This window comes from Catharus ustulatus, chromosome 1 (genome assembly GCF_009819885.2).
Source record: "Catharus ustulatus isolate bCatUst1 chromosome 1, bCatUst1.pri.v2, whole genome shotgun sequence".
NCBI classification, from domain to species: domain Eukaryota; kingdom Metazoa; phylum Chordata; class Aves; order Passeriformes; family Turdidae; genus Catharus; species Catharus ustulatus.
The window spans coordinates 140539310-140554710 of NC_046221.1; the positions used below are offsets into that span (position 1 = coordinate 140539310).

A 15401-nucleotide genomic window follows, 5' to 3' on the forward strand; every position below is an offset into this window, starting at 1 on the left:
GAATGTTTTTGATCCTTTTCAAAAATAGAACCCCCTGGATGTGGTTAGAGAGGGCTCATGCTGTGAGCTGGAGTTTTTGTAATCACTGCTGACTGGAATGGCCTGTCAGTCTGATTTGTGCATTTTTCCAGTCTGTTTTATAACACAATCAAATTGCTGAGACACTTGACAAGTTTCTTGGGAGAGGGCACCAACCTCCAAGGCTAATTCATTTTTTCTCTCAAAAAAGAATTTTTCCATTTTTTCTTCTTAAACTATTTAATTTTATAATTACTCACAGAAGCTGAAAATTGATTCAACAAATCTTGGGTAATCTCCAGGTGATCCCCAGGTTGGAAACCAGCAATTGAAAAGAGAAAAAATATAGAATAAAAGAAAAATTCTTAAATTGAGGATCTTCTTATTTATTTCCACTTCTGCAGCAAAACTGGGTTTCATTTGTACAAGACTCTCCTGAAGCAGATATCAGACTATTGATGAACAACATGGAATGCACTTTTTTGTAGCAAATAATGTTTTGTTTGCACTTGGGTGGACAAGATACCTACAATGAAGAATAAGACCCAGTAGATGTATTACACACTGAACTGCACAGGCAGCAGTGGCTCTTGGCACTTGTTCACAGATGGGGGTTTGTACCCAGGGTGGTGGCCATGGCTGGTTAATATAACCTATCTTGTTCATCCACCTGAGACCTGGAAAGCACAAATAATGACCATTTTCAGCTACTCCACAATTCATATCTCTTCTGGAAGCTCAGTTAGCTGAGCTATTTGTACTAAATGGAAACAGAATGAATACAGTAATGCTGTCTGAAAACAAACTGAAGCAAGGCAAGGGAATTTTCAGAGCAGCTTTAGGGCCTGAAAACTGCTGCAGTCCTCCTGGTTTTGCTACAGAAAGGTGGTAAGGAGTCCTAGAAATTACTCTGATTGTGACAGAGAGAAAAAAATTCCAATTTGTCAGCAGACTGTTCTCTTTAAGCATTGCAGCAACTTTCAGATACTACCTTTGGGAGGAGGGACTGGCTTGATGGAGGGAGTGAGGAGCTCTTCATAGCATCACCCCTCCAAATGTGCAGGATGGCAAGGCAGTCTGCACTGCCCCACCACCACAGGAGCAACGGCAGGGGTGGCCCAGGCAGGCCAGGCCCTCGTGTGAATTAGCACCACTGACATTCCACTGATGGGCTGTTGCTCTCCATGGCATGGTGCTGCAGGATGTTTTGGTCCAGATCCAGTGTGCACATGGGACAAAGCATCTTTAGCAATGATGCTGGGTAGCGTAATGCCCTGGAATATGCTGGGGAAAGACCTGTCACTGCTTTAATTCCACTCAAACATGCACAGCTAGAGTGAATAATACCATGAGCAGGTCAGGAATTGATAAACCAGTTTGCTGTGAAAGGGAAGGGTACCCCCTTCCTTTTCTTCCACCTGGCCTTCTTGTTAGGAAGAAGGACATTTATTCACTTAGGTGTAACAAAATATGATCCTGCCTCTCAGATCTCCACCACTATGTGCCAGAGAGCAGGAGTGGGAGAGAGCCCAGGATAATGCAGGAACATTGTATAGTAGGAAGACATGTTAGGACAGCACTAGGAAAACAAGGAAAAGACAACTCTTTTAAAGTTGACTGAGCATCAGTGTGTCTGAGCAGCAGTTTGAGGAATCAGTGCAAAATATTTGATGAATCATTTAAATTTGAATTGAAGGAATTCAACTGCTCCATTATGAGTTTCAAGTGGAGAAAGAATTCCTTGAGGAAAGATATAAAAAGCAGTTATTGTTACAACATGAGTATTTTTCCTATGGAGGTTAAAGAGTGTTAAATATGTTGGTAAAACCAAGAGAATATCAAAGGATGTCTCATTTACATAAACAGTGTGTTGGCAATGAAAAAATACCATACCCAGGAGTTAATTCCACTGGTTTATATTGGAAGTGAATGCCACTCCAAGGAGCAGGAGGCTGAGCTGGAGCTTGACACCCTGGGTCTGCTCCAAGCCTTTCAGCAATACTTGGCTGGACACATAGGTGCAGTTTCATGGCTAATTACTTCCATTCCATATGGAAATTAGAGCAGGAGAAAATGATCATTATTATCCATTTGAGCACACGTTTACCTGAGTGCAGTGTGTGGCTACAGTTTTCTGTATGCAACTGCACTCTCAGTTAAACAACACCTGGATTTCTGTCTGAGGGTTGGTCCAGACTCAGCTTGAAGTGATATCCTTATACCCCACTTAAGAAGGTGATTGGGCTGTTAAGAGATTCTGGCTGATACCTGTAAATCAGAGCTTCAGACACTGTCAAAGCCTAATAGGTCTGAAAATATATTCACCACACTCTGAATTGATCTGTACTTGCTGAACTTGATGCATTCTTGCTCAAAAGAGACCAAGAGAAGCCTTGAAGGAATGGTTAATTCAGGCTAATGGTTAATTGTGTTTGAAAGGGCAAAGCACAGCAGTGTGTCCAGACCTGGGAGTTAGATTTTTGGGGGTTGGAGGTTTAGGGTTGGGTTTTTTGTTTGATGGGGTTTTAGGGTGTGTTTTTGACGAATTTTTTAGGGGCTTTTTTTGAGTTTCTGGTCACATGGAGTATCTTCAAGTCCATCTCTGTGCAATTCAGTGGACTCTGTGGACTTTGAATGAAGAGGTCTCTGGCTCTGTGCTGTGAACACGGTGAGGCAATTACACCTTACATTAGCAATGAAGGACGTCTTCCAGTTTCCATTACTCCATTCTGCTTTTACATTTGAGGAGCTTCTCAGCTTCACAGGTATCAGGAAGACCTTGACAGCCAGGAATGCTTAAGGAGCTGAAGAACCTATACTTTTGACTTGTCTGTGTTGAGATGTCGTCTTCGAGGTCACTGTGGGAGTGGGTTCAAGACAACCTGTGAGACTGACACGGGCTGGATCAGACATGGATGCTGTAGCAAATGCACTCCTTCATGACCCTCCTCATGCCAGGTCAGAGCTGACTGTGCAGACTCCCTGGGGCTGCAGCAGATGTGAAACAGGAGGATTTCCTATTCCATTGGTAAGTAAAGACAATTTCAAAACAGCACTTGCAAGTTAGGCTTGTTAGTGGACTCGCTTCCTTGACAACCCAAGGCCTTGGTCTTAGCAGAAGTCAAAATTCACCCTGGCTTCACTGGGCAGGGACCTGCTTAAGCTGAAGCATTCAGCACACCACAGTGATGCTATCCCGCTGATTCTCCACATCCCAGTACCGTGCAGCATCCATGTATCAGCACGCCACCAGCAACTCCACATTGCATTTACAGCAGCAGCTGACTTGCAGTGAAGGAGAAACACTAAGAGATCCTCTCTACCAGATGGAATACTGGAACTACCCCACCAGCAGCTGCAGTAACACAGTGTGACAGAAGTCCCTCCTTCCTCTAGGGAGAAGGAGCTGAGTTGGTTCTTGAAATGACAGACAGCACACCTTCAAGGTGGAGTTGATCTGTACTCAAAACAATTCTTGTCCATCCATCTAACTTCTAGGAAGTGTTTGGTGCTCCTTTCAAGTGGGGCCAGCTAGGCAGACCCACAGAAATGTGAGTGCCACTTCCCTGTGCCTGAGAATCACCAGCTCCACAGTGGTGTGACACTGTCCAAGTCACATGCACGAGGTTGGTTATTCCTCCAGCGTGGGCCCATAATTATCCATCCGTGCCCAGAAGGGCAGCAAGCTCTCCTGCAGCTCACAGGAAATAATTACAGAGCAGCTCACCTTCCTGCAGTACAAAACTCTTCCTGGTACATCCCTGAGGCACCAGCAGCACCACTCATAGTGGGTGACGTTTCCCAGCCTGATTCTCATGCCTTGGCTCAGTCATCCTTCCCACTGCCATCTGAGGCTGGTCCAGCCCAGGACAGCACATTGATGCAGGGAAGGTGGGGAGGAAGTGGAGGACACGTCTCTGGCTGTGGGAAGGAGCCTATCAAGAAATGCTTGTTTCACACATGGCAGATCAGCCTGCCTCAGGAGTGAGCTGTTTTTGTAAATCAAATAGCTTCTCATGAGTCAGGAGCCCAACCCTTTATTATAGAGTTGCATATTTTCAGAAATCCCTGTAATTCGGGGATTTCTATTGTTAACATTTTTTGGCTTTCATGTAGCAGCCTGAGGTGGGATCTGACTCCTTAGAACTGTTAAGAGCTTGGGTTTCTGTGTACTACCAGCTCCCAAAGGGAGTGAGAACCTGGAAAGGGAAACCAGGAAACCTATCCTCATTTGCCAAAAGAGACAGATCAGTCCTTCTTCCCTGAATGCTTTTGAGGGCCTCTTTCCTAAAAATGACATCCACAGACTGTGAGTTCTCTGGAGACACTACTGGAAATGATCACGTATGGCTGAGAATGCTGAAATTAAATTTGTAAAACTCAGCTTATGTAATCTGCAAACAGTGCTAAGTGGTAGAAAGAGGCAGCAACACCTTCCAAAGCTCTTTCCAAGTACTACGATCAAGAGAGTCACTTGTCAGCCACAGCAAGTGCCCACTTCTGCTCAGCCCCTAGGAAGACACACTGAGGATGACTGCCATGCAGATCTTTATAGAAATTTCATAAAATATAAGATGAAAAATAATGATTGAGTTGTCTAGTCTAGCTACCCAGTCATCTCTTATAAGTGCAAAGTGAACAATTTGCAGCAGAAGACCAAAAGTTTAAAGTGTGTGGGAGTAACGAAAAACAGCAATAGAAGCATGAAAAAAGCTCTTACCAACATTTCTTAGTGGCTGCAGTAATGGAAAACAAGGCTACAAATTACTTTCAGAGCTCTATATTTCCATTGTTTTAAAAACTACAGCCCATTTTTCAGAGCATTACAAAAATATCCCGCCTGCAGATAGGCTTTTATGTTTTTTAAACACTGATTGCAAACATAAGTGCAGGTATGTGGTTGGTGTGAGAGAGCCCTTGGGGATGAGGAGCTCCACACAGGGATGTTTCAGGAAGTCTCTGTGAACCAGTGTTGCCACCCCTGGATTAATTAATTCTACAGTGAGCACTCACTGGCACAGTGTTTCACCCTACTGGGAGGTTTTGGGACACAGTAAGACAAGGCAAAGCAGGCACTGTTCCCAAGGCATGGCAATGCACACCAAGAGCACTGCTGGGTACTGTGCTTCTGCCTGTGATGATGGTGGGAGAGGGAGCAGCAGAGGACAGCAGAGCTGGGCAGTACCTGCTTGGATGATTGTGTCCACACACACCTGCTTATCCTACCTATGGTGCGTGGTGATGCCCTCCAAGGTTATTTTGCCTGCAGGTTCCTCTGCTCAGTGTTCTGCTTGCAGACCACGCTGGTGCTCTCCTGGTCTGGGGACAATCTCCCTGGATGAGCATGTGTGTGGGGAGAAGTTCACATCCCTTGGCATAAAGATGCATCCCAAAGGAGTCAGCAACCTATGGGCACCACTGCCTGTAGACCCTTCTCACTCTTCTGTGGAGCACATGGCAAATCCTCAACTCCCCAGTTTCATGTGCCGGGAAGGTTTAACTTCAAATTACTTTTTGAGCCATTACTTTCCCTGAAGAAGTTTTGTTTTGCTACAAGTGTTCAGCACCTTTGATTTGTAGTGGCTTTTATATCAGAAAGAAGATTGAGCTTGATACTCAATTCAAGAGATCTGCTCCAGACCTCATCTCTTCAGATTGGGCTTGGAAAACAAAACCACCTCTGGGAAATAAAGGGTTCAGACTCATCAGGCAAGAGAGACCTCCTGAGGGACTCTTTCATGTAGAGCTGAAGAGAATAGAATGTGTCAGAGTTTTACAGACAAAATAGTGCCATCAGAGGGGTGTACAGCTCCATACAGGGGAGACCCTTCACATGTTGTCAGCCTTTGAATTCAGCTTTTAAATAAAAGATAGGTCATCAGACCAAAAAAATTATGCCTTTTATGAGCAATACAGTACAAAGCAAATTTTTTATTGCTGAAACTATCATTCAATAGAAAATAAGCTGTCTCTTTTGATTTATTAATAAGTCAAATTAATATTTCACCTTGGGAAAATAACACATCATCTGGCTTGCCACTGGGCAGATGCCTGAGAGACAAGTGTGTTGTTGCTGCTGAGGCTGGGATTAGCTTTTGTGTCACTGGCCAGTCTGAGGGAATATATTTCATATCTTGAGCTCCAGCACTTGTCAGATGTGATGGGATGGAAGCTGATGGTCAGTATTATTTTTGGGAATTGTGGGCAGCCACGTTGAAGCAGCATTGTGTATGAAACTCATGCAAGTCATGTTCCACAAGGCCCATGGCTCTGCTGCCCGGGCTCTGTGCACGGCCCCCTGCCATGGGCAGCCCCGGCCTGTCCGGCTGCCACGGGCCCCCCGGGCCTGAGCCGGGAGCGCAGCGGGGGCTGCATGGCTCCATGGCTCATGGCTCACGGCTCATGGCTCCATGGCTCACGGCTCATGGCTCATGGCTCCATGGCTCCATGGCTCCATGGCTCTGCTGCCCGGGCCCTGTGCACGGCCCCCTGCCATGGGCAGCCCCGGCCTGTCCCGCCGCGCGGGCGCCCCGGGCCCGGGCCGGGAGCGCAGGGGGCGGCGGTTGTGCCGCCGTTGTTGCCATGGTAACGGCAGAACCGTGCGTCCTGCGGCCGTGATCTCAGCGCGTGGAAGCCCGGTAAGCTGCAGAACAACCGCAGCCGCTCAGTCTCACCATCACATGAAGCTGGGAGGGCACTCACATCTGCTCCTGCCCTGACACACTGAAACACCGTGACAATGTCGAGCCACTGCCATCTTCGGGACCATTGTCACCCTCGGGACCACTGTCATCATCACCTTCACCTTTCGCACCACTGTCACCCTTCGCACCACTGTCACACTTCGCACCACTGCCACCCTCGGGACCACTGTCACTCTTCGCACCACTGTCACACTTCGCACCACTGTCACCCTTCACACCACTGTCACCCTTCGCACCACTGCCACCTTCGGGACCTCTGCCACCTGCGAGACCTCTGTCACCTTCGGGACCACTGCCACCTTCGGGACCACTGCCACCTCCGGGACCACTGCCACCTGCATAACTGGAGGCACATATCGAGGCAGATGCGGATGCTGGACCTGCGCCTGCAGCTGCTCCGTGACAGGCTGTGTGCAGCCCGCCTGCACAGGCTGTCCCTCCCTTGCTGCTGCTCGCACCATCACGGCTGCCACGGCTTCCGCTGCCCAGGGAGAAGGGCCCTCATTGCAAGGTAAGCGAGAGCCCCCTGCTTTCTACAGACATTGGCAACCTTTAGGTTAGGATGAAGGGAGGTTTGGCATTGCTATCAGAAGCAATGGTTGAAATGGGTAAGTAGGATAGGAGTGAAATAGCCATTTTGGAGAAATAAATTGAAAGGGATATGGGAAGCTAAATATTGTTTCCTGTTTTAATTTCAGGGCAAAAAGACTTGGCATGCTATTGAGCTCATCCTGTTGCAACCTTCCTTGCAACCTTCCTTGCAGCCTTCCTTGCGACGTGAAGTGTTTTGACCCCCATGATGTCTGTGTGTCAGTGAATGACGGGAAGGTGACGGTGCATGCGGAGCACAAGGACGAATGCGACACAGGATTGTCAAAGTCATGCAGCTACAGAAGATTCACGAAGGAATTCAGCCTGCCACCAGGGGAGGAGGAGGTCACCTACTCAGAGGAATCCAACAGTGTCACGAAGATTGAGCCACCCAAGTGCTGCTCTCATCTCTGTGACCTCTGAGCTGCAGCACACAGTCATTCCTCTCCTTCACCCCTTCTTTCCATCTGAATTATGTCTGTCCCAATAACTGTGTGTCAACAGCTTCTCTTACCTCTTCCACAAAAGAAAACAGCACTCTGAGCAAATTGTTGTGAGCCTCATTTTTAAGGGGTTTGGTGGGCAAAAAAGGGAGTGGCACCAGGAAAACACAAAAGATATTTTTGGGCATACATGGCTGTGGTTGCTGGGTACTGAAGGCAGGGCTAGAGGTGGTGGACTCGGGGCATACAGTTTCATGAATTTTAAAGGCTGAGAGGCACATTTATGATCAGTCACATTTCTGTAAGGACGCTTCTCTCAATCTGACCTCTTCCATTTGAGCTCTAGGGTATTTCTAGGAAGAAACTTTTGATGATAAACACCTTGAGGAGAGGAGCCTTCTTCCAAAAAAATCAAGCTGTACTCTTTTTTCCCTTGGTTGGGTTCTTGCAGAGACTGCCTGGCTGGGACAAGCTGCAGATGAAGGACAGAGAGCTTTTCCTTAGAAAAGTTTGGATTAGCATTTCCTGCTGAACCAATAGCTCCAAAATAATAATAAAACTTTATTCATGTTGGGAGAGAGGAAGAATTGTCAGTATAATTGCTTGAAGGCAATTTTAACTTTGCTGCCCTGGCCTCAGCTCTTGGGCACGCACTCCTATGGGAAGTAGTATTACCTCCCACTGCAGAAAGTGTGTAACAGAACACACTTGGTGTCTGCATTTACTAGCCACTTGGGCCAGCATCTCTCCAGTGAGCACCACCTGTTTCAGGCTTCATGAGGCTGGGGGGAAGAAGGTTGCCACCTGTTCATGTGATGCACTGCCCTGCAGCAGACTTTCCTAACAGGGAACTCAGTGTTTTAGGTTATGCTGGCACAGAATCTGATGTTCCCTAACCTGCCAGGGGAGAGGGTGAGCACCTCTGGGCCAGTGCTGTGCAGATTTGCTGCATACTTGAGTGGAGTGTTGTCCCTGCCATTAGCCTGGCTAAGAAATGAAGTTGGTTGCTGTCACACATGGGGACCCTGGCCCCCAAAGGACAATGTGTCCCAGTGCAGCCAAGGGGTCCCCAGTGCCAAAAGCACCCAGTCACTGCTGCAGGAGGAAATATTATCTTGGAAATACTCATGCCTAAAGAAAAAAAAAGCAAGTCCTTTATGTACAGCCTGCAAACAGAGGGCCTCACTTTGACAATTTACTTCGATCTTATGAAGGTGGTGAATCACAGGGGGTGGGTTACAGAGTGGCGAGTCCATGGCTGGGAGCAGTTAAACACGTTACAAGCAGTTGAGGATCCGTTTAGCTGGTAATTTAACTTTGGTGCCAGAAATTAACTGCTTCTGGGATATTTTCAGCATTCGGCTACCACTTAAAAAAACACCTGTGTGCTGGTTTTGTATTGAAGTCACCTAGGAGGAGGATGTACTCCGGGGTTTTTCTCTAGGAGAACTTCCTCTGTGAGTTGATGGGCCAATTGGAGGCTGATTTAATAATTGACAGTCTGGGAAACCAATTGGAGAAGCTAGTTCGAACCGTGACACACATTTCAAAGTAAGCAAACTCCGGAAAAAAGTTCTCTTTTGACTTCCGGATTTCAAGGAGGTAACGCTGGGCCCAGCTCCGGCCTGGCCCGGCCCGGCCTCGGCGTTCGGCCCGGCCGGGCAGGGCCGGGCTCGGGAGCCGCTAGGCCCCGTTTTTATAACCAGGGGCCCTGGTGGCCAGGGGGCAGAGAGAGACAGAGGAGTCCTTGCCACCGGCTCGGAGCAGCCCCGGGGAGGTGAAGCCTCGCCCGGCGCGGCCTGGGATCCTGGCACGGCTCCAGCCGGGCCTGGCCCCGTTCCCGCACCTGTTGTGTGAAATCTTAACCCTTCCAATGCTCGGATAAGACTTGCAGGCCTCCTGTCCTCCTCCTCTGAGTAAGAGGTAGTGGAGCAGAAAGAATACACTAAAGTCAGTGAAGTAAGAGCCCGGTTTCCAGATGGGAAGATATTGGGGGGATGCTGTGAAAGTTGGCTGAAAAATCCTTTTTGTAAGCTATGGGGTGGACTGCACTGCACTGAAGATTCCTATAAATCGTGGAGAAAACATTGGGGAGGGTTGAAGTGTTTGAGAAAAAGATCCTTTACCCCGAGGGAAAGGGCGATCTCTGTTCTGGAGAATGAGGTATGAACAGAGACATGTGAGGAAAAAGAGATGAAGAGAACTTTTGAACAGCTTACCCTTAAAAGTAATATCCCATGAGTCTGACATGGCCCACAGACACAGCTTTGGGAAGGCTGTGAAGATGGGAGCTTCATGATTTACAGATTTCTTTTTCCCCTGGCAGATGGAAATTGTGAAAGTGAAGACACAGGAGAACTTCATTTTTCTCTTGGAAAAAATTTCCTGTAGCCGAACAAGAAGAAACTCCTCTCCCTGAAGTGAACTGAAATGATTATTTAAGTGAAGGACTGACTGTCTCTGTATGTTGTTGTTAAGAAATGTGGGAGGTGGTGGGGGGAGGAGGAAGTAGTCTGAAAATCTTATTCTGAATTTCTTATTTTCTCTGTGTTGTTAATAAATTTTTTCTTTATACCCTTTTAAGTTTTAGGCCTGCCTTGTTTTTGCTCCTAATCCTATCTCACAACAGAAATTGAGTATATTAGAATTGGCAAACCTAAACTAAACCAAGACAACCTGTTAATAAAAGTTAAACTTTATGGGCTTAGTGTGTAGCTGGGTCAATGCAGAACCACACGACCATGGAATAGTTTTGATGTTAAGGGACTCTTTAAAGGTCCCCTTGTCTAATGCCCCTACCATGACCAGGAACATCATCCATGAGACCAGGCTACCCAAATGTCCATCCAGCCTGGCCTCTGGGTAACCAGTTACAGTGTCTCACTACCTTCATCATTAAAAAAAAAAAATCCTTATGTCACATTTAAACATAACTTTTTCGGTTTAAAACTCGTTGTCCAGTCACTACAGAAATGAAAAAAGTCCCTCTCCATCTTTCTACTGTATGTTCCTAATATACTGAAAGGGTGCTCGTGCACAGGTAGTTTGATTCTGCTGGTGTTGGCCAGGGGAGTTCAGACCTAAGCCTCACCTCACCTGGGAGGCTACAAGGGAGCCTACAGTGGGAGCAGGCAGCAGGGATGGGGACTGGGGATGCACTGGGAAAGACCATCTTCCTACAAAGCTACCCAAGAAGTGATAAAACCAAAACCCCTCTGTGATACGGTTTTTGCACTTTGATTTTTACATGAAGCTAATAGTTTCTACAAATTGTAATGATTTCTACAGAAGTTGTCTAAGCAAGCAGAAGGGAAGCATATTTCAACACCTCCTCTCTATCCATGACTTGCAGAATATATTGAATCCCACAGAAATCACAGGCCTGGCTATGACTGCTCTTATCCCTATTGCTCATTCTGTAGCACGTGCTTAACACACTCTGTTCCTAAATTAGGCTCCTTATGCTCCTAATACCAAATTACACTGTTGAGCACTAACTGGCAGATATGACTTTCTGAGGAAAATTCTGAATTCATATTACATCCTGTGAATTGCTAGTCTAGGCTGGTAGGAGCATCTTTGAGACCTTTTCTGTAATAGAAGCAAATCACTGAAATAGTCACTTAGTTCTGTTAATACCTGCATGCTGTTATCAATTTGGAACTTAGCCCAAAATCTGTAATAAACAAATACCGAGAGTTTTCAAGGAGAAAATAACTTTGCAAAGCCACCATTAACCCAGCAAGCCACAGCATCATTATCTCCCATAAAACAAATTCATTTACCACTAGGTGGCAGATACTATTTTTTAAAATATACCACTGTGAAGCTCTTTTTTTTTTTTTCCAGTGCAAACACACTGAGGGTGGTGTCACAAAGCTGTAAGGTTGGTACACATCAGAGCTGGTATTTTTTTCTGTCCAGCTAATGGCAAGTGAAGAGGAGGGCAAGAGACAGAGCTGTTTTGTGATCCTGGGTGTCAAGAGCTCTCAGGACAGACCACCCTCACATTAGGTTACTGCACTGGATTATATTGACTTTGATCCTGTGGCTCTCCCCCATGGAGTACTGCTCCTGGATAAGACCATGTTCATGTGCTTCAGCAACCTGTCTCTGCCACAGTTTTCAGCCCAACAGGGGCTTCCAGCGGTTCAGGTATTCTTCAGCATGTTGTTGCAACAAATTATTTTTGGGGCCAATCTTGACCATCCTCATGGAGCAGATACTCTCTGAATTCCCTAGCGTGTGGAAGATATCAGAGAGGGTGAATTGGCTCTGTAGTTCTAAATGTTAGTACATTCTTGAACTCTAGTCTTACGGTGACATTTATAAATACCCAAGGAATTTGTAATGAGAGGTCATCTGAGGATGCTAAATCCAGACCTCTCAGTCATCAATTTCTAGGGGTTTTCCTAAGCCAGGCAGTGCTCTGCTGTGCTTTACACAGGCTTAGGCTGTGCTGAGCTGTTGTTTCTCTCCCTGCTATTGGAAATGTGGGGAGAGCAGTGCCTTCATAAGAAGGTGCAAAACCAGCTTTCCTGTCCCCAGTGCCTCAGTGCCCTGCTGCTCCCCAGGGCACTGCTGGGGCAGGGGGCTGCTGCTCCCTGTGGGCAGTGCCTGCCTGGCAGGGTTCTTCCTGCCAAGGACTAAATTAAATACCTGTCACAGGGGCCAGTTCCACTCTTCACACCTCCTGGTCCTCAGAGCGGCAGAATGGCGAGGCTTTTGGCATCACCCTAGCCGTGAGAGGCTGGTGCAGCTGCCCTCCCCTGCACCCCCACATGAGGTAAGAAGCTTCATCCATCCATTGTGTTTGTGCTTAAAGTTAAATTTAACCATTGTCCTTGCTAAGCTGTTTGACACCTTAGTCTCTTAGGTAAACTTTCCAAGCCTGTTTCCCATCATCTCCCCTGGAGAAAGCCCTAAGAGTTTAGAAGAGAGAGCAAGGCCCATGTCTTCAACTCTGCCTTTGTACCAAAGGCTCCATAGATTTGTTGTCATTCTGGACTCTGCACTTGTCACCTCATTAATAACCCTGCACTGAATTTAGTTTAGGAGTAAGCTGATCCTTCCAGCACACTCGGCATGACTGTCATGAAGCTGCCACCTCCATGAGCATGGGACACTGGCCCTTGCTTGTCCTCTTTTACCCTGCAGGTCCTTTCCCTGATCTCTGGAATGAAAAGTAAGTTTTCCATCTCTGTCTGCCTTCTAATTCCTTCTGCCATCCCATTTGTGCCCTTCCAATTGCTGTAGGTCAGGCCTTTCTTTTGACAAGTGATATATGAGGGTTTGCTTCTTGTCTTGAAACCCCACTCTATGTGAAAAAAGCTTTGCTGTCCTGCAGGTTATCCTTCAACTGCCCTGCTATGTGGTGCGAAATCCTCCCCATGCAATTGTCTTTCTCGATTTCAACATTAATTACAAATAATAGCAGGTCTCAGCTCTCTTGTGCTGGTTCCTAACTTGGGGTGTTAGACACAGTCTTTAAAGGCCTGCAAGTGACAATAATGCTATAATTTAAAAATCTGAGAACTAAAAATCATCAGTCCCCACACTTACTAGAACAGACTTTAACTTGCCAGAAAAATAAAATGCAGCCTCCTCTTTTCTGTTTGGGGTTTTTTGCCATAGCTTTTTGCATATCCACATGTGTGTTCAGAAAGGTCTGCAAAAGGGAGAGCTGCCAGGGCTTTGCCTCACAGACACACAAGTGCATGTGACACTTTACAACATGTCAAGAGAGGAAACAAAAAGAGAGAGCTCTGCTGAGGTCTGGGCCCCAAAGCCCTGGAGAGTCCTGGGTCTCAACAGAGAAGAGCAGGGCCCACAACAGCCACAGCACACGACCCTGTCCCTTCACATCCCCCTGTCCCAGGGCTGCCATCTGGGGGTCACCAGCTACCATGAGCCCATGACTGTGGGGTGCAGGGTTGTGCTCCTGCAAACACAGATGCAAGAACACTACCCAGAGCATCTGGTTGTGGCCCGATAAAAATTTCAACGAGAACATGAGCAAAAGTCACGTCAGTGGGAAGGCAGAGGGACTGGGAGAGTGTCAGTGTGCTCACAGCCCGGGGACAAGCAGCCTCACACCAGGCACTGGCAAGGACACAGTGCTTTGGGCAGCCTCTGGGACAGACTCCTCCAGAGCCCAGCAGGGAGGGGAGGCTCCATCCTCCAGCAGAGCAGAAGAGGGATGGGGAAGAGGAGAGGCTGGGGCCACACGAGGTGCTCTTAAGAAGCTCAAATCTGGACACTCTCCATCAGAGCAGCTCCAAGGTGCTTCAGAGCCCATTGCCTCCTGCTCAGGTGCCAGGCTGTGACTACCATTGCTTTGTGTCTTGGCTTTTCCCTCTCTTCTGGTAACCTGCTAGAAACATCTAAATATGAGCAGAATCTGCAGGATGCAGAAGAGATGACTGGGGTAGGAGATGTAAACTTAAGAACAAATTGGGTATAAGGACCTCATACAGATAAATAATTAAAATCAGTGAGCATCTTTTGGTAGAGAGGCAGCAGAAGAAAAGGACTGAAACCAGCACTGTAGCAGGCAGTAACAGCAGAATGTAGCAGCGAAAATTCACGCAGCCTTGCTGAGGTTTTACTGACTGCAAATTCAGTAAGACTCCGGGAAACTGAAAAGAGATTAATAAAATAAAATTCCTGCACCTAGGGCCTGCTCATGCCGTGTCTTGAGCACTTCTATTCCTACTGAATTCTTTGGACAACAATAGCACACAGAACTCCACCATTACTGTGAATACTTACACAGTTAACACCCTTGGAGAAACAGATATGTTTACATGACCAGGAGTGAGTGTCACCACACAGAGCTAAGAGGAAAATTCAATCATCTTGGGGAAAGTGTCAAAATCCCACCTTCTCTTACCAGGTGCTGGCTGCTTGGTGTGCCTGGAGATCCAGGCACTTAGCTTGAAATTCCGGGCTGGCACCGAGGGATTTACGGATGGTAGTGCACCAGTGTAATGTAATCCTCACCCCAATATTTAAAAATAGCCCAAGGGGCTGACCTACATAAACTCCAAGCCATCCAGTCTGGACTGGGTGCCCAGTTAGCATGACATTTCAAATGTAATGCAGCTGACTCCATGACAATACAGTAGGTTTCATCTAGGAGAGGTATGCAAAGTGTGCACAGAGAATAATGCTTCATATTGGATTAAAGCACCGAAACAACCTGGAGGAAGGAGGCACTCACTGTTTACTCTTCAGAGCAGCTACTAAAGGAGCAGGAGCAATGCTTGTATTGTAGCACTAATCAGCCATTTATATGTGCCTGCTTCTTCTGGGAAACAGAGGGAAAGCAAGCCCTGACATGGCATAGGATTACCGCAGGCACGGAAGGAGAAGCAGTAAATAGGTCAGTAAACACTGGCCAGACAGTGGCCCTGGGGGCTGGGCATCCTGCTGGCTCCCAGCACTGCTTTCCACAGGCTGCCTGGGGTCCCTGGAGGCAGGGGTCCTGCTGCCTGCAGCTTGAGCCCTGTCTTCATGGGAGCTCCTGGAAACTGGCTCTTGTCCTCCTGGCTCCCAGGCAGGCACAGTGCAGGGATGCTCCTTCAGCACTGGCCCACCCAAGGACATTAGTGAGAAGAACATGTTTCCTGCTCCTGGGTACCCA

General features: G+C 47.2%; 1 protein-coding gene across 2 annotated transcripts; it reads left to right on the top strand.

The window, feature by feature from the left end:
* The first annotated feature begins 6662 nt into the window (after positions 1-6662).
* On the top strand, positions 6663-7856 carry ODF1 (outer dense fiber of sperm tails 1). 2 transcript variants are annotated; one of them, XM_033068688.1, is made up of 2 exons: positions 6663-7233; positions 7421-7856. In XM_033068688.1, the coding sequence occupies exons 1-2, from the start codon at positions 6758-6760 to the stop codon at positions 7734-7736; spliced, it is 792 nt and encodes a 263-aa protein (XP_032924579.1). In that variant the 5' UTR covers positions 6663-6757; the 3' UTR covers positions 7737-7856. The 2 variants fall into 2 exon arrangements, with proteins under 2 accessions (XP_032924579.1, XP_032924588.1); XM_033068697.1 differs by having other exon boundaries at positions 7487-7856.
* Positions 7857-15401: the final 7545 nt, after the last annotated feature.

What these genes read in the sequence shown, in the direction of transcription:
- ODF1 (XM_033068688.1), top strand. Translation starts at nt 6,758, where the DNA reads ATGTCGAGCCACTGCCATCTTCGGGACCATTGTCACCCTCGGGACCAC. An exon ending in AGAAGGGCCCTCATTGCAAG is followed by an intron (nt 7,234 to 7,420) that starts GTAAGCGAGAGC and finishes TTTTAATTTCAG; the next exon opens with GGCAAAAAGACTTGGCATGC.